Source organism: Hydra vulgaris, chromosome 14 (genome assembly GCF_038396675.1).
Source record: "Hydra vulgaris chromosome 14, alternate assembly HydraT2T_AEP".
NCBI classification, from domain to species: Eukaryota; Metazoa; Cnidaria; class Hydrozoa; order Anthoathecata; family Hydridae; genus Hydra; species Hydra vulgaris.
The window spans coordinates 10,932,501-10,950,085 of record NC_088933.1 but is presented as its reverse complement, the minus strand read 5'-3'; the positions used below and the strand labels follow the sequence as shown (position 1 = coordinate 10,950,085).

At 28.2% G+C, this 17,585-nt stretch overlaps 2 protein-coding genes across 2 annotated transcripts; one reads left to right on the top strand and one right to left on the bottom strand.

Annotated features, from left to right (window-relative positions):
- The first annotated feature begins 4,792 nt into the window (after window positions 1–4,792).
- Window positions 4,793–8,363, top strand: LOC136090779 (uncharacterized). The gene is made up of 2 exons (XM_065817682.1): window positions 4,793–5,466; window positions 6,212–8,363. The coding sequence occupies exons 1-2, from the start codon at window positions 5,241–5,243 to the stop codon at window positions 6,871–6,873; spliced, it is 888 nt and encodes a 295-aa protein (XP_065673754.1). The 5' UTR covers window positions 4,793–5,240; the 3' UTR covers window positions 6,874–8,363.
- A 2,642-nt stretch (window positions 8,364–11,005) lies between these two features.
- Window positions 11,006–16,902, bottom strand: LOC136090908 (uncharacterized). Its single transcript, XM_065817884.1, has 5 exons — window positions 16,881–16,902; window positions 16,373–16,712; window positions 15,422–16,035; window positions 14,513–15,298; window positions 11,006–11,220 (listed from the first exon to the last, which is right to left on the bottom strand). The coding sequence occupies exons 1-5, from the start codon at window positions 16,900–16,902 to the stop codon at window positions 11,006–11,008; spliced, it is 1,977 nt and encodes a 658-aa protein (XP_065673956.1).
- Window positions 16,903–17,585: the final 683 nt, after the last annotated feature.

Sequence of the window (17,585 nt, the reverse complement as noted above, 5' to 3'; positions counted from 1 at the left end):
GTTATGGATCATCAAACCAAGGTACACGGCCAATGGAGTTTCACCAAGGTACACGGCCAATGGTTTGCTTGATGACGTATTTGTTGAGGTCTGTTGGCTCTGCTACGCTTTACACTATTAAATCGAATTAACTGTGCAATGGAATAAGCAGCTTCCTGCTCGGGTGCGGAAGCAGGTGAACCATTGTCGATATTGTAGCCTCCTAAAAGAGTATTAACAAAATTTACAAGGGAAGGTGGCACACAATCACGAGATCCAAAGTCGTCTATAAGCGAGCCGCTGAATTTGGGAAACTCTCTAAACATATCTCTACGGAGAATACCAGCTGCCTGAGCAATGCAAATACCGTCCGACATATCGTTGAAGTTGCAAGCATCACGTATGGCATTACCCACATCTGGCTCAAAGCTTAAGATGACTTCTTTACCACACTTGTCTTCCCTCAAACCAGGAACTAAGGAAATTAAATCGTCCTTCAGTCTAGTTCGGTTGATAGACTCAGACTGAACTCCGAGACTCGACATACGATCTGCACAAAGTTTATTGATGTCAGACAGCTTAAAAACAGGGGATGATGTACCATATATAAACATCTCTTCCATGTAACTAACCAATTCCGCAATGACAGAGCCATAAGTCAATCGATAGAGATTGTGTTCATCATTGCTAAAGGAGCGCTCATGACTGCGGGCTCTGTTGAGAAATCCCCTGTAACAGTCTTTATGATATTTGACTTCGAGTGCTATGAAATCTTGGTTTGCTATTTTGTTAAGCAGATTTGTGTCCTGCATTTCAATGGCAAGAGCATACACTTTTGGGCCAATTTCTTTTGTGCTTGCCTGTACTAAGGGGTTGCCTGTCACAGATTCACCATCACAAAACAAACAACAACTTTTTATGTCAACTGCTTTACATGAGGATCGCTTGCACCTAGCAGAGCTCTGGGCGTTTTCAGAATCATCTTGCACATTTTGGTTTCTCTCAATGATTCTCTGCAGTTTCTGAGAGTCGTACTTGTTTCGGCAAAGCTTGTGGCACTTTGCCTTATTAACAATTAATGCGTGCAATAACTCCTTTCCATCACTTATTTTATCCAAGCGAATAGTTGGTGGCAAAGCTTCATGATTATCGAACTCGATCAAGTTTTCACTTAGAGTTTTATAACCTGCCTCTTTGGGAATTATAAGAGGTTCCGGTGAAACACGCTGACACAAAATGCACATTTCTCAATTGATATCACGCACAGGAACAAGTACCTCAGGAAATTGTGTGACATCAACAAGCTCTATTTTTCTTCTTTTACTGGTAGACATGATTGTTATTAAAACTGAAAGAAATGAAAAGCGCATCACGAAATAAACATACAGAGTAATACAACATACAGAGCATACAAGTAAATACCTTAAAAAAATAATTTACATATATACAAATAATCTTGGTAACATTAATAATTATATTATTAATAGTAATAATAATAATAATAGTAATACAGTAATTACAATAAATAAAATAAATCAATATTACGTTTTATACAATAATCATTTATACATACATAGCTACAGTTACAAACAGTAAAAAATTGACAAAACGTAACAATTAACGATGACATAAAAACGACTACTACTAAAAAAATTATATAGATTTAGTAAATATGTTAATCATAATTGTTAAAATATGAAAACCATAATATATTGTACAATAACACAATAACACAATAAACAAAAAAAACAAAAACAGAAAAACACTGTGAAAAACAAAAACCAAAAAAAGGGATAAACATTACAAACAAAGCTACCGCTAAAAAAGTACAAAGCATAATAATGTAATCAAGCAAACTAGTAACAATAAATAATTCATAAAACATAGAAAGAAAAAAAGAAACACTTTATAAAACTAACATGATGGAGTAAATAACTAGCAAATGATTTTAATGATTAGCAACAAATAATAAGTAAAGCTATATGCACTACATATACTAAAAACTAAAGAAAAGAAAATATCATTACATAACGGAAAACATCATTGCATAGCTAAATAAAACTACCTTAAAATAAATCATAATATGAAATGAATAACTAACGAAATATGAAAAAAGTAAAAACAATATAAAATCTTGTTATGCCGAGTTTTCCCAAATTTTCGAATGTTTTCTTTCCTTTTTCATTCATTTTTAAACTTTTTTTTGCTTATTATTATTTTCGTTACTTTTGTAGTTTATTTTATATCCTTTCAAATAGTTCGTTCTTTTTTCTTCTTTTTAGATATTTCGTTTTTTCTTTATAATTGATTATATTTTTGAAAAACTAAAGCAAAATATCTCCTGATTTATTGATTTTTCTTTTTCTTTTTTCACTCTTTAAAAAATTATTTATAGTTGTTAATAAAAAGTGTCCACCGTTTGCGATGTCATTGCAAAGTTCAATCATTAACAACGTGCCACGTTTTTATTTATTCGTCCGTTATTCGTCCGAATTTGGTTATTACTACGACCGTGACGTAATATAATGGCGTCAACAAGACACAAATCTTTCTTATCTTTAAAGACCAATTTAACCAATTTTATTCGCTTAACGGTTTGTGTCTCGATTGTTTTACATACAGGAATATATAAACTTAAGTTGTGCAAAAGGATTTGTTGGTGTCCGGCAGTGAAATATTGTTACGTAAAAAAGCATCAACCGACTGCACTACAATATTCGATTGAAAAAAGATACTCTGAAGTTTTGTTCTGGTGATACTATCGGTTCATCACGACCTTCGTATAGGAATTGTCTACTCTTTCTGCGTACGCGTACGGGATCATCCACATCAAATCCTTATATTTATAATTTATAAAAGGGTATAATAATTTTTTTTTTTTTCAAAGTTAAAGTTCGTTTAATAATACACTTTTATAACAATTTACAAAAGATATCTCAAAGATAACTTCAATAAAATTTTTAAGAAAGTTTCTTAGGAATATTCTGGAACTTTAATTTGCTTAGTCAGCGTATTTTATGAACCAATAGAATTCGTTTGTTTGTATATTTGGCGGTTTGCTAACATCCATCCCTGAAAAAGAAAAAAGAAACTTTTTTTTACTGTTTCTTCTTTGCCAAATCCCAAATGTAAAACATGTATACAAACAAACGCTTTTATTACTATATTATTTATTTGAAAAAATTAGTATGTATTAAAGTTCCCGTAAAATACAACGCCGCCTAAGCAAAAAATTTGTGGACAAATAGGAAATGTTATAATCTACAAAATCCATAACTTTAAATTATAAAAATGGAGTGAGTACGCAGAAGAACTTGGAAATTTTTAAAAAAAATAAAATAATTTCTTGTTACAAAAAAAAAAATTTAAAAAGTTTTTTTATTTTGGGAAAACACAAAATAAATTAAGAAAATGCCGCTCTAGAAAAGTGCCGCAGTCGGCTGTCGCCGACGTCGCCTACGCTTAAAACCGGGCCTGTAGCAACAATTTGAAACAGATGGCGATTAAAATTGTCAATGTGTTGCAGCGCGCTTTAAAAAACATATTATATTTAATGTTTCCCAATTTATGCCGTATTTTTGAAATTATTTTACATAAAAACCTGTCTCTTAAAATTACAAATCAAAAAACTACCAAAATTGCCAATGAAAAGTTTTTCATTAAACGATTACAATTTTAAAATTTATTCAATAATACGACAATTTTTTGCTATATTAACCAATAAAACTAAAATAAAATTGACAAAACATGTTATACAGAATAAGTTTCATTAAATATATTCTCGCATGATTAAATAAAACTTTCAAGAATACTTGTACCCGATGAAAAGTTTAGCAAATAAATGCTGTTAATTAAACTTTCATAACCTTAACTCCTTCGCTACCAGACGTTTGAACAATAATCTTTGCGCAGACTTTTTGAATAAAATTCGGATGGCATAACGTTGACAAATAGTTAAAATTCGAATCGTAAATTTTTTTAAAAGCAAACAAACTATAGATCAAAAGAAAGCGAAACAAATGAACTTTTTAATTAAATAGTTTTAACACGCATAATTGAACAATAAGAAATGCAAAATGCTTAAAATAATTGTTTTCTAAATAGTAATTAAAAAGTCCAAAACAAAGCTTATTTAATGTATAAAAATAAGTTTTTCTTCAAAAAAAATTTGTGATTACTTAGGTAAATACTTATACATTTCAACAGTTAAATTTTACATTGTAAACGCTACTTTAGAACTAGATTTAAAGAATTTTTTTTAATCAAGGATTACTCAAAAGTTTTAACTTTTTCAAGTGATAACTTTTTATAATAACACAATGTGGCTTTTATTTCTTCTAGATTGTATAATATAACAATATATATAATAATGTATATATAAAACAAAAATAATTTATAGCAACAGACGAACTTAAAATATCTGAAATATTTTATTTATATTTTTAATGCGAACTTTACGAAAATTAAAAATAAAAAATAACTAAAGAAATTCTACAGTAATTTCAGATGAAAAAAAACCTCTTATATATAAACCTCTTATATATATAACCTCTTATATATATAAGTAACTAAATAAATTCTTTAGTAATCATATCATCTCCTTTATATTATTACCCAACTTAATAGTTGTGTTAGTGTTCCTTCATGCTTCCTTGACACGAAACCCTTGGTAGCCATTGCAACCGTGATAGTGGCGAGAAAGAGTTGTAGTACTTTTTTTTGAAAACGTGAACGAAAGTGTATGTAAGTATCTAACGTGCGTAAACTTGAAATTATGCAATGCTAAAACATACAAAAACATTTATTAAGTTTTACAGTTTCACTTTCACTTGAAAACCGAAGGTCTTGTCATCAAGAAACCGCTATGCGTTACTAATATTTTTGGATGCTTTTATTTAAGATAAGTTTATATATTTTTTTTTAAAAAAAAAAAAAAAAATGTTATCGGTTTTCGGCAGAATGAGAATGAAAATCCAAAATGCAAAAAACAAAGAATGCAGACAAAAAGAAATCTTTAATTTTTTAATTTTACTTTAATACACATAAATATAAGTTGGTACACGACTTGCAAAATAGGTAATATCATAGTCTATAGAATATAACTATGGTCTGGAAGTCTATTGTTGTTTGTTATTGATCGCGCTTATTCAAGTCACGTGATCAAAGAGTTTGAAAAACAAAGTTCAAACAAACAAACAAAGTTCAAACAATCAACAAACTTCAAACAAACCAAGCAAACAAAGTTCACAGTTTTTTTCAATATGCCTGAAAGGAATTGTGCTTTTCCAACTACCTATACAAATAAGCACAGCTTTATGAGCAGCTTCCGAATTCCAACAAGAAAATGTGATTCTGACTGGAAAAATGATATTGTTAAAGTTTTAAATAAATATCGTAAAGTTGATAAGTCATTACAGGAGAGGATTGATGCAGGTCGTGTTTATATATGTGAACGTCATTTTAAACCTGAAGATTTTGAGTTAACAAGTAAGTTTATGTATATACATATAAACATTCATATACGTGTATGTATGTATATATGTATATAAATTAATTAAGTATGCAACTTTTGATTCTTAATTACCCTCTGCAAAATGCCTGAGACTTGTAATATATTTGCAAGGTAAGCAGCAAAAATTTTCTAGTTACTGTATGAATCATTAGTTGGGCTATGTGAGAATAACACAACCCAAAGGTTCCTTAGGCAGTATATATATATATATATATATATATATATATATATATATATATATATATATATATATATATATATATATATATATTTATAACAACAATTATAAATGTATTCTATAAAATAGAGTACTCAATGTTCTTAAATAAACGGGGAAAAAAAAAAGATAATAAATCACTTATCAATTTCAATTTTTTACACGATGTTTTGTCAATAAATTTCTGAATAGATTTCTGAAGAGTCTTTATTGACGAAACATTGTGTAAAAAATTCAAATTGATAAGTGATTTATAATATTTTATATATATATATATATATATATATATATATATATATATATATATATATATATATATATATATATATATATATACATATATATATATATATATACATGTATATATATATATATATATATATATATATATATATATATATATATATATATATATATATATATATATATATTTAATTATTATATATTGTTTATATGTATGCAGTTATTAAAGCAAAAATATATTGATTGATATACACTTATAGAATCTGGTCGCAAAACATTGAAACTTGGTTCAGTTCCAACATTGAATTTACCTGTGAAATCACACGAAACATTCACAGCTGAGCGAAGAAAACTTGAAAATGTTTGTATCAATAAACCAAAAACCCAAAAAGCTGTTTGTTACAAGCACTGGAAAGACTTTGTGTCTCGTACAACAAAATTAAAGAATGTATATAACTGGCACGTTACAATTAATGATAACAAGCAAATTGCTCAGTTTAAAAATTTTGAGACACCATTTTCTTTACCAAAGTGCGAAGTGATAGTAAATGATTCTTTGGAGTTTACATGTTTGGTGTTTGGTTGGAAACTTCCTGATGATCATATAATTTACAAAGATTTTAAAAGAAGTATGACAAATGTATTCATACAAAACTTACTGCAAAAAAAATCACTGTTCAATGTTTGCAAAGGAATTGAACAAGAAATAATAAATTCCAGTGTATTAAACCATGTTATACCTTTTGATTACGATCTTGATACATTATCTCCCATGCAATATAAAGAGTTAAAACGGCATAAAGATTGTAGGGTTTTACATGAAGAAAGTGAATGTGATGTTTGTAAAAAGATTGAAGTAGTATTGAAAAAACAATTTAAATCTAAAATAAAGATTAATAACACTGCAGCAAAGTTCCTCTAACAAAAACATCTAACAAAGTTCCTCTAACACTGCAGCAAAGCACCTCTAACAAAGTTCCTCTAACACTGCAGCAAAGCTCCTCTAACAAAAACATCAACGAACAGAATTGTTCTTGCGTTACAACAAGAACGAGTTCAAACAAAAGAATTAAAAGAAAAAATTGATCGGATGAGAAGAGAAATCAAAGCAAAGAGTGTGGAACTTAACAAAGATTTTATTAATTATGTAAATCATATTATGGAATCCAACAACCAGATTATGAAACCATTTATGAAATTATTCTGGCAAGAGCAAAAAAAAAGCTTCTACTAATCAGAAGAGTTTAAAGTATCATCCTATGATTATTAGATTCTGCTTATATCTTTCCATGAAATCAGCATCAGCATATGATGAACTTAAGAATTCCATGATACTCACTTTGCCAAGTCGCAGGACTCTTAGCGATTACAAAAATGCAATACACCCATCAGTGGGGTTTAATCCTAATGTAATTAAAGAACTAAAAATGATAACTAAAAACTTAAATGAGGTCCAAAGATTTATAGTACTCTCTTTTGATGGAATCAAAATTAGTGAAAATTTAGTGTACGACAAGCACTCAAATGAGCTTATCGGCTTTGTTGATCTTGGAGATCTACATCTAAATTATAGCACTTTCAAAGACATTGATGACCTTGCTTCCCACTGCTTAGTTTACTATGTTAGAGGTGCTGCTTCCGATTTAAAGTTTACTTTGGCATATTTTGTAACTAAAGGTATTACTGCGAGCCAAATTATGTCTACTTTCTGGAAAGCAGTGTCTGTGTTAGAATTAGAGTGTGCTCTTAAAGTAATTGCTGCTGTGTCTGATGGTGCTTCTCCTAATCGATTGTTCTACAAAATGCACAAAGGCATGGATAATATAGAGTCATTAGTTGTTTACCGTTCACAAAATATATTTGCAGATCGTTACATTTATATATGGTTATATATGGTGCTATTTTGTGAAATTAGTGAATGATGATATTTTCAGAGATTTAAAGTTGCTACCTAAATTGACCTTAGAACATGTTCATTTAAATTCTTTTTTTGTCATGAATGTTCGCTTAGCAGCTCAAATTCTTAGCCAAAGTGTTTCAAATAACAGCACCAATATGTGAATTAATAAATAAATTTTTTAATTGTACGATTACTCGTAATCAAACCAAAGGAATTCTGAAAGGAAAAGAGTTTTGTTGCCCTACCGCAAGGTTAACGATTTTCGATTTGATTGGCTCAAGAACACCTTTTTAAAATATTTTTTTTTTTTTGTTCTTTATTACAATATTTAACACAATATTTACAAACATATCAATAAGAAAAATTACATGCAAAGAAATCGTTTAAAAATAAATAAAAATAAAAAATAAAGATAAAGAACGCGTATACTCAAAGAAGACCATACAGGTCTTGTCACCGAAAACCGCTGTTGAAGAACTTTGAACTTAGTAAATATAAATAAAATAAATAAATACAAATTTTAAACTTTTCCGTTCGTGATGCAAATTATTTACAAATATTACGAACTAAATAAAAATTAAAGTAAACAAGTAAATAATAAATGACTACTGTACAAATAATGTCAGTACAACTTTTAACAAAATTCAAATAATGGTGTTTAAATATAGTTTCTCACATAAACTTAAAATCAATATTGTATAAAAGTAAAATATAAATGAGTGATGACAAAACTGGGTACAATTAAAAGTATATAAAAATATTTTCAATTGAGAAAATTACTTTTTTTAGTTTTCTTTTGAACATATAATAATTCCATTCATGAGAAAAATCAAAATTTTTTAAAATTATTTGGTTCCATAAAAAAGCTTCACGAAAAGAAATGCAAAATTTACCAAAGTTTGTTTGAAATTTTGGTTGTTTAATAAAATTATCATTTCTTAAAGAATATTTATTTTTTCTTTTAAAGAATATAAATCAAAAAAGGAAGCTGGAGATGAGTTGGTTTTACATTTAAACATAAAACAAAGAACATTATAAACATTTACTTGATATATATTAAAAACATTCATGTTAAATAAGAGTGGCCTTGAGTGAGAAAAAAGATTTTTGAAATTTATAAGACGTGCAATATGCTTCTGCTGACAATAAAGTGGCTTCAATTTACTTTTATGGGTACTACCCCATGCAATATTAGCATAATTAATATGACAGTGTATAAAAGAGTAATATAGTTGAGTTAATGAATGTTTGTTTAAAACACTTCTTGCTTTATATAAAACTCCAATGCTTTTTGCAATTTTGTTGCATAAATGTCCGATTTGATTCTTCCATGATAGATTTTCATCTACAATGATACCTAAGAAATTTATGAAAATTACTCTTTTTATTTGAATATTATCAATGTGAAGAAGAGGCATATTACTTGGAAGTAAATGTTTTTTAAATTGTGGATGAAAGAAAATCCCTTTAGTTTTATCAATGTTGAGTGAAAGTTTATTTGACTTGAACCAGTCTGATATTTTTGTTAGTTCAATGTTCATACCATAAAAAAGTTTATTGATGTTATTATTAGATAGAAATAGGTTTGTATCATCAGCAAACATTATAGTTGTTAATTTTGAGACTTCATGGAGATCGTTAACATAAATCAGAAATAATAAGGGTCCTAATATAGATCCCTGTGGAACACCACAGGTTATATTTAGGTAATCTTGTGAAGAAGATCCGTCGACATAAACAAATTGTTTGCGATGTTTTAAATAGCTTTTTAGTAGTTTTAAAGCATTACCGGTGATACCATAATGTTCAAGTTTTTTAAACAGTACTTCATGGTCAATTGTGTCGAAATCCTTAGACAGGTCTATAAAAACGCCTAAAGTAAACTCTGACTTTTTGAATGAATCAGTTATACTACGAGTAAGATGAATTATTGCATGTTCAGTAGAGTTACTTCTTTTAAAACCGTATTGATTTTTGTAAAGCATTTTATTAACATCAAGATGATTAGATATTTGGTTGAACAGAATTCTTTCTAAAGTTTTTGAAAAAACAGAGAGGATAGATATTGGTCGATAATTAATGACATTTGATGGTTCACCTCCTTTAAATATAGGCTTTATTTTGGCTATTTTCAATTGATCGGGGAAAATTCCTTGATTTATAGAACATTTAAAAACTTTAAAAAGAATAGATTTTATGGTATCGCATGAATCTATGACTATATTTTAATTTATATCATCAGGACCAACTGCTTTAATAGTTTTAAGCATTTTAAAAGCACTTTCAAATTCTGAAGAAGATACTTCAAATTTATCTAAACTAGAGATTAATGGAAACACGTAATCATTTATTGGATTAATCATATTTGGAATATTTTTGGCTAAATTAGGGCCAACAGACACTTAGAAACTTGGCAAGAAAATATTAAAAATAAAAATAGACTTTCCATCAGGGTGAACGTGAAAAAGTGTTTATTTCATTACAAACATACGAAGGTCTCCATATAACTGTGAATTCATTAATTGAAGTTACCAAGTTTTTATTAACTAGTGGAATGCCTTTTGTATTGACTGAACGTTTTACTCAAGATGTCCTGGAGAATTACTTTGGGAGGCATCGTGGCCTTGGTCGCAGAAATGACAACCCTACCCTCACTCAGTTCGGATACCAATCAAATGCAATCAGAATGCAACGATCTGTAGCCCCTGTTACTGGAAATAGCATAGGAGCTCATAAACAAAAGCGTAAAGTATCGTGGAGAATTGCTTCTGAGGAACCATTAGGAAACAAGTATAGGAGCAAGAAAAAAAAGCAAGAGAATCTGGGAACACATGAAAATAATTATTAATTTTTTAAAATATATAATTTTTTTAATGCAACTAAACACATAGAAATTGACATATACAATTGGGCTTGTTACTCTTTGGATTGCTTTTTAAGCTTTTTACGAAGTCCACCCTTACTATTTTTTTGTATCAATTTTAGTTTATGTTTGGTGGTAATGTCTTTAGCCAAAGAAAATGCTCGCACTCGAAAGTAAAGTTTTATCATATTTTCCAAAAATGTTTTTACTAACATAATTATCAATATCAACTCCACATCCTGTCAAGATAAAGTTATAAAAGCTCAGTACTTATATCTTTCAGTAGTTCCACTATATCTTTCTATAGTTCTCAGTACTTATATCTTTCAGTAGTTCCTCTATATCTTTCAGTAGTTCCACTGTCATTCTGTTAATGTTGATTTCTTGCAAATGATTAATGTTTGTATCATTTCGAAATTGAATTTCAGTTTTCATAACTATTTGCTGGCATTCATTATTAACAGCTGTAAGTCCACCACGACTTTGTGCCTCGATCAATTCCTGATCTGAAGTATTTTTGGTAATAGTGTTATTTAATATTTTTATTATATTAATAATATAATAAAAACATTTAATAAAACATACTATTTTGAGAAATTCTTCATATATATCAAACGTTCCTTCTAGTGTTAATATGCTTTCATTATTGTTTTTTTATGTTTTTATAAATATAATTGTTATTTTTATATCAAAACATGCATCATATTTGATAAACTACTTTATTGATATACGATTATGCTATAAAAATTGTTTGTATTATTCATAAATAGTAAAATATTATATTTAGTTGAAAAATGTTTATTTATTTTTTTGAAATGTACTAAATTGAAACTACAAGTTTTCAATATGCTTAACATTTTTTATTTCATAATGAAGATGAGGAAAATAAAAATAACAAATATATTTATAAAAACATAAAAAAACAATAATGAAAGCATATTAACACTAGAAGGAACGTTTGAGTTGTTTTATACTTACAGAGCTCAATAAACAATTTATACAGCAGTTGTATAATTTTGGGCTACTAAATAAAATCTCTAAATATTAAAACATTTACAAAACTTGAATATAACCTCATTTTAGTGATGTTAAAAAAAAAAATTATTTGTTTTAACAAAACTCTGATTGCTGTCTACCATACAGTTATATTATAATCCTTCTAGCATACTGCAGAGGGTAGTTAAGAATTAAAACGTAAATATGATTAAAAAAAAAAAATGTTCATATAAATAATATTTTTAGTAAACCTGTTAGTTATAGGTATACTTTGTTAAACAATGTAACATTGTTTGTAAACAGTATACCAATGTAACATTTTGAAAACATTTAGAATATATAAAAATAAAAATAGCGCTTTATGGCATTTTTAATGCTTGTATTTTTTTATATTTTGAACAATAAAAATAACATTAAATGTTGTTTTTATGATTCAAAATATAACAAAAATACAAACATTAAAAAGCCAATAAAAAGGTATTTTTATACATAAAGTATTGGACAAAACATTTGCAACCAACATCGAACAATGCTAAAAAGTGTTCCTAATTTTACATGTCTTAAAAACGAAACGAATTACACTACCACAGCAAACAGAAAACAGGAGTCTGGAGTAACAGCATCCATGACATGAGCAATCAGCTGACAAGTGATAGCACACAGGTAGAATTTCGTTGACAAGTGCCATATATATATATATATATATATATATATATATATATATATATATATATATATATATATATATATATATATATATATATATATAGTATATATATATATATATGTGTATATATATATATATATATATATATATATATATATATATATATATATATATATATATATATATATATATATATATATATATATATATATATATATATATCAATATAATTCACACAAAAAAAGTACTGTTTACAATATAGTAAAAATTATTATTATAGTGATTTTATGTTTGAAGTAATATAGCAAGTTAGTTGTAAAAGTGGTTTTATTGAGTAAAGGCAAATATAAAGATAGTAATGACTGTTTAATAATACATATATATATATATATATATATATATATATATATATATATATATATATATATATATATTATATATATATATATATATATATATTATAATGCTGGTTTATATGAGTGGTGTGATGTCATACTGAAAAAGCCTGCTGCCGGGGCTTCAGTACATACATTGACTGACAAATAGCCTCACTCTTAGAGGAGTGCTGCTACATCGACTGAGGGTTTGGCATATTTAATTAATGTAAAAAAATTATGATAATAATTTGTTACACAAATATGCTAAGGTAGACACACACACACACACACATATATATAAATTAGTACAAACACTTATCTAAGTTTCTTCAACCAGTTGTTTTGCTATAAATAGGCTCATCAAGAAGACGGCCTTATTCTTTAAGAACACTGAGCACTCTATTTGTAGAATACATTAACATAATTTATATATATATATATACCCAGCTAGCACACTTACGTTGGGCCAACGTATGTAAAACCATCGCAAACGTCGGCTGTTTTTTCCAATGCAAAACTAACGTTGATCCAATGACATTCAGTGTTTAATGATGAAATTAATACTGACGGAACTAAAAACAGTTGGCTCATTTACATTGGTTCAACGTATGTAAAAACATCGCGAAAAATTGATTGTTTTTACGATGCAAACCCAACGTTGACTCAATGTTCTTAAACCGACGTTCATTTAATGTGTATTAACCGACACTGAATTAATGTATGTAAAAACATCACAAAAAGTTGATTGTTTTTACGATCTAAACCCAATGTTTATCCATTGTATATAACTCAACGTTGATTCAATATACATAAATAAACGTTGATCCAATGTATGTAAAAACATCGCAAAAACTTGATTTTTTTTTACGATCTAAACCCAACGTTGATCCGATGTTATTAATCCGTCGTTGATTTGATGTATATACTACATGCATTAGAAATATATTAGATGTATATACTACATGCATTAGAAAAACGTTGGATTTTATACAGTGGATTAACCTTGCGTTTGCAAAGAGAAAAGGCGGGTGTACAAATATACATTTGTATAATTTATGAGAATTATTTTTCATTAAGATATTTCAGTTCATCATGGAAATATATTTGCTAATATATTTTTCTCTTTTTTATGTAACGAAATATCAAGCCACAAGCAAAGCAAACATGAATAATGTCTCTTTAATCAGATGCAACACAATAAGTATAATTATAAGTAATAAATAATTAATGTTATTATTATTACAGAAAAAAACACAAAAAAACTAACAGTTCTATTTGTGTTACGTATTAATTAAAATTAATTTATACGTAAAATTGCTGTCATTAGGTTAACCTAATTTCAGCATGTTTTCCACCGATTGCACCCTCTAACATCGTGTGCAATTTCTGTCCGCTTTTCTTTATGCTATCTTTCTAACCCGACTTCTTCTATCTTTCATTCTAACATATCTTCGTTCTTCAAAAACTCACTCTACTCTTGGCCGTAGAGCGGTAATGACGCTCCCCTACTAGGGGCTGAACATGTCTCTGCGTGCCATGGTATAGTGGTCTCCATAAGGCAATTAGCTGGAGGAGAATAAACCACCATACCAATGTTATTATTATTATTTTACTGAACACCTTCTGTAAATGTGTTAACAAGGTAAAAACACATAAAAATAGTTTAAGATATATAAAGAGAGAATAAAGTATATCACTTGGGAATGTTTTTTTCAAGAGTATTTTTAAAAATTGTTCGCTGTTGCTTTGCATTCCAACATTGAATTGCCTGTACTAAAATTTGATAAGTATCTTCAGGAATTATATTTTCTGAAATATTAATTTTCTGTTTCTTTTTATCCTGAATTAAGTTTTTCATATTTATTCTACGGATCTTACATAATTCCTTTATATCATCTAAAAATGAATATTTTAATGAACAATAGTTAAGCTGAGAATTGATGATTTCAAAAGTTACTTTATTATTTAATAGACGGATAAATAGGTTTATTTTATTTTGTTGTATATAAGTCGATATCTCATGAACTTTAAATAGAGAGTTTCTTCCAAGTTTATTAAGTCTTTGCATTGTTGACTCTCTATTTTCACAGAGTTCCAGACCATGAGATAGGGTCGGAACTGCAAAAGATGTATATAACTGAATAATTGAAGATGGATATACAAACCGAATACCAGATTGAATCAGAGTTTGCACTATTGTTTGGAAATTTGATACCCTATTGTTAATATTAGTTCTAAAAAGTGAGGTAAAAATAGATTTTTGTGTATCCCAAATAAAGCCTAGATGATTAAGTTTTTCATTTGGTATTATTTGATGGTCGTCTAGGGTTATCTTGCAATTAGTTAATTGTCTTTTTCCCGAAAGCAACAGTTCCGTTTTGACAGCATTGAGCTTTATCCCGTTTAAGTTATTGTAAATATTACACGTTGTAATCAGCATTTCAAGACCAGATAGAGTAGAGCTAAGAAGAATGATGTCGTCAGCATAAGCAACAACACCTGTGAAGTTTCCATGTATAGAAGTACCCACAACGTTATTATTTTCTATAGTTTCGAGTAACTTTTCGGTGTATATGCTATATAGGTAGGGGGACAGAATGGATCCTTATCTCACTCCTTGATAAGAGAAAATGAAACTGATTTGGAACCTAGAGAAAGTTGCACTACTTTTGTGGTATAAAGAAAATATAGTGTTAACTATTTGGAGAGGTAAGTTTTTATCAAAGTAAAGTTTATCAAAGAGAATGTCCCAGTTGCAGCTGTCAAAAGCTTTTTCAGCATCTAAAGAACATAAATAAATAGGCGAATTATTGTTGTTGTAATGCTTAATTGTTTCGCTTATAACAAATTCAGCATGCAAGGTCAAACTCTTATTATTGAAACCAAATTGAAGGGGATGTGTTTCTTTTATCTCAGGACTAATGAGTAAAATTAGGTATTCTAAAAGTTTCGTAAATATTGGAATAATACTGATACCTCGGTAGTTATTTGGGTCGGTAAGTGATTTTTTATACAATTTGACTAGCGGTATAACAGTTGAAGTTGACATAGACGTAGGGGTCCATCCATGATTAATTGAAAAGTGAAAAAGTTTTCTTATCCATTGCGTTAGTGCATCACACTGGGCATATTTTAAATGTTCTGCAGATATATTAAAATGATCTTGGCATTTATTTATTTTTAGGCAAGAAATAGCGACTTTTATATTTTCATCAGTAATAGCGATTTCATCAGGATTTTCGCAAGGTGGAATTTGACGATAAATAGAACTATGATTTAACCTTTTAGTGTTTAATCGTTTTTCAAATATAGTAGCAAATTCTGCGGTAACAGATTCTTTATCCTTTTTATTGTTTATAGCAAAAAGTTTTGGATTTGAATTCTTTTTTATACACTTAAAAACATTCCATAAGTTTTTTGGGTTAGAGTTTTTTAGTTTTTCAATTTTTATGTATTGTTGATATAGTTTATTGTTTTGGGCTGCTTTGACGGCTTTGCGGAAATTCTTTCAAGCGAAGAGGTATCGATTAAAGATAGAAGAGGTGGAGTCTTTTACGAATCCCGTTTCCCTCCATTTTTGAAAATAATGTGAAAGAATTTTTTTTTTTTTGAGTTAACTCGGGAGTCCACCAGGATTTTGAATAATCAGATCGTTTTTTTGACTTTAAGTGTTCTCTAAGAGCCCATACTCCACTGTTAGTAATAGTAGCATAGATTTGGTCAAGTTCATTTTCGAAAATACCAATAAGGTTAAGATTATTAAAACTTGTATTTAAGTGATCCTTATATAAGTTTATAAAGTCTAGATTATTCCAGAGATATCTTCGAATGCTAAAATCCTCTGTTATTTTATTTATATTTTCTTGATAATATTGACCTTTAAGTCCAATTGAAATCGATAGCGGCAAGTGATCACTTACATTTTGAAAAGAAGGAGGAATAACAATACATTTATATACTAGAATAGATGTATGCTTTGAAATAGCTATATGATCAATATACGATGAGTTTGGTTATGCAAGATGTCGATATTAATGTTAATTCAGTTAATCAATTAATAAGTTAATAATCAATGTTAATTCAGCATCAAAATGGAGGAATTACGTATGTATAAATACATTTATACATAAGTACAACTCTACACGCATATAAACATATAAATTTTTATGTTTAAATGTATATGCCTAACATAAAACAAATTAGTTCAGTTCCGATAAAAGGTAATATAAAGTTGTGCAAACGTAAAATATAACGTTGAACCGACTTAAAACACAACGTTTTGCCAACGTAAAATACAACGTTTTGTCAGCGTAAAATACAACATTGTGCCAACGTAAAGTACAACGTTGAATCAACGTACAACATTACGCATTGCCGACTTAAAATACAACGATGAACCAACGTTGTTTTTTGGTTGTTGGCGACGTCGCATTTGTAACCAAAATGATATAAAAATAATGTTGGCGGTCGATGTTGGGCCAACGCAATGCACAACATTGTTCTAACGTTTTTATCAATGTATGTGTGCTAGCTGGGTATATATATATATATATATATATATATATATATATATATATATATATATATATATATATATATATATTATATATATATATATATATATATATATATGGTTATATATTTGGTTATATATGGTTATATATTTAGCTTCCTTATGAACCTACAGAAGGAGAAACAGCCTGTCGAAGTAAACTTTAGATTATTACAATATTTTTAATAATTTATTATTGCTCTCTTTTTTAAGAACATTGAGCATTCTCTCTCTCTATATATATATGTATATATATATATATATATATATATATATATA

Coding starts and splice junctions, on each gene's coding strand:
- LOC136090908 (XM_065817884.1), bottom strand. CDS start 16,902: ATGCGTGTAGAGTTGTACTTAT. Junction 16,036..16,372: donor AAATCCTGGTGGACTCCCGA/GTTAACTCAAAA, acceptor AAACACTAAAAG/GTTAAATCATAGTTCTATTT. Junction 11,221..14,512: donor TTTAGTACAGGCAATTCAAT/GTTGGAATGCAA, acceptor AAAATACTTCAG/ATCAGGAATTGATCGAGGCA.
- LOC136090779 (XM_065817682.1), top strand. CDS start 5,241: ATGCCTGAAAGGAATTGTGCTTTTCCAACTACCTATACAAATAAGCAC. Junction 5,467..6,211: donor TGAAGATTTTGAGTTAACAA/GTAAGTTTATGT, acceptor ATACACTTATAG/AATCTGGTCGCAAAACATTG.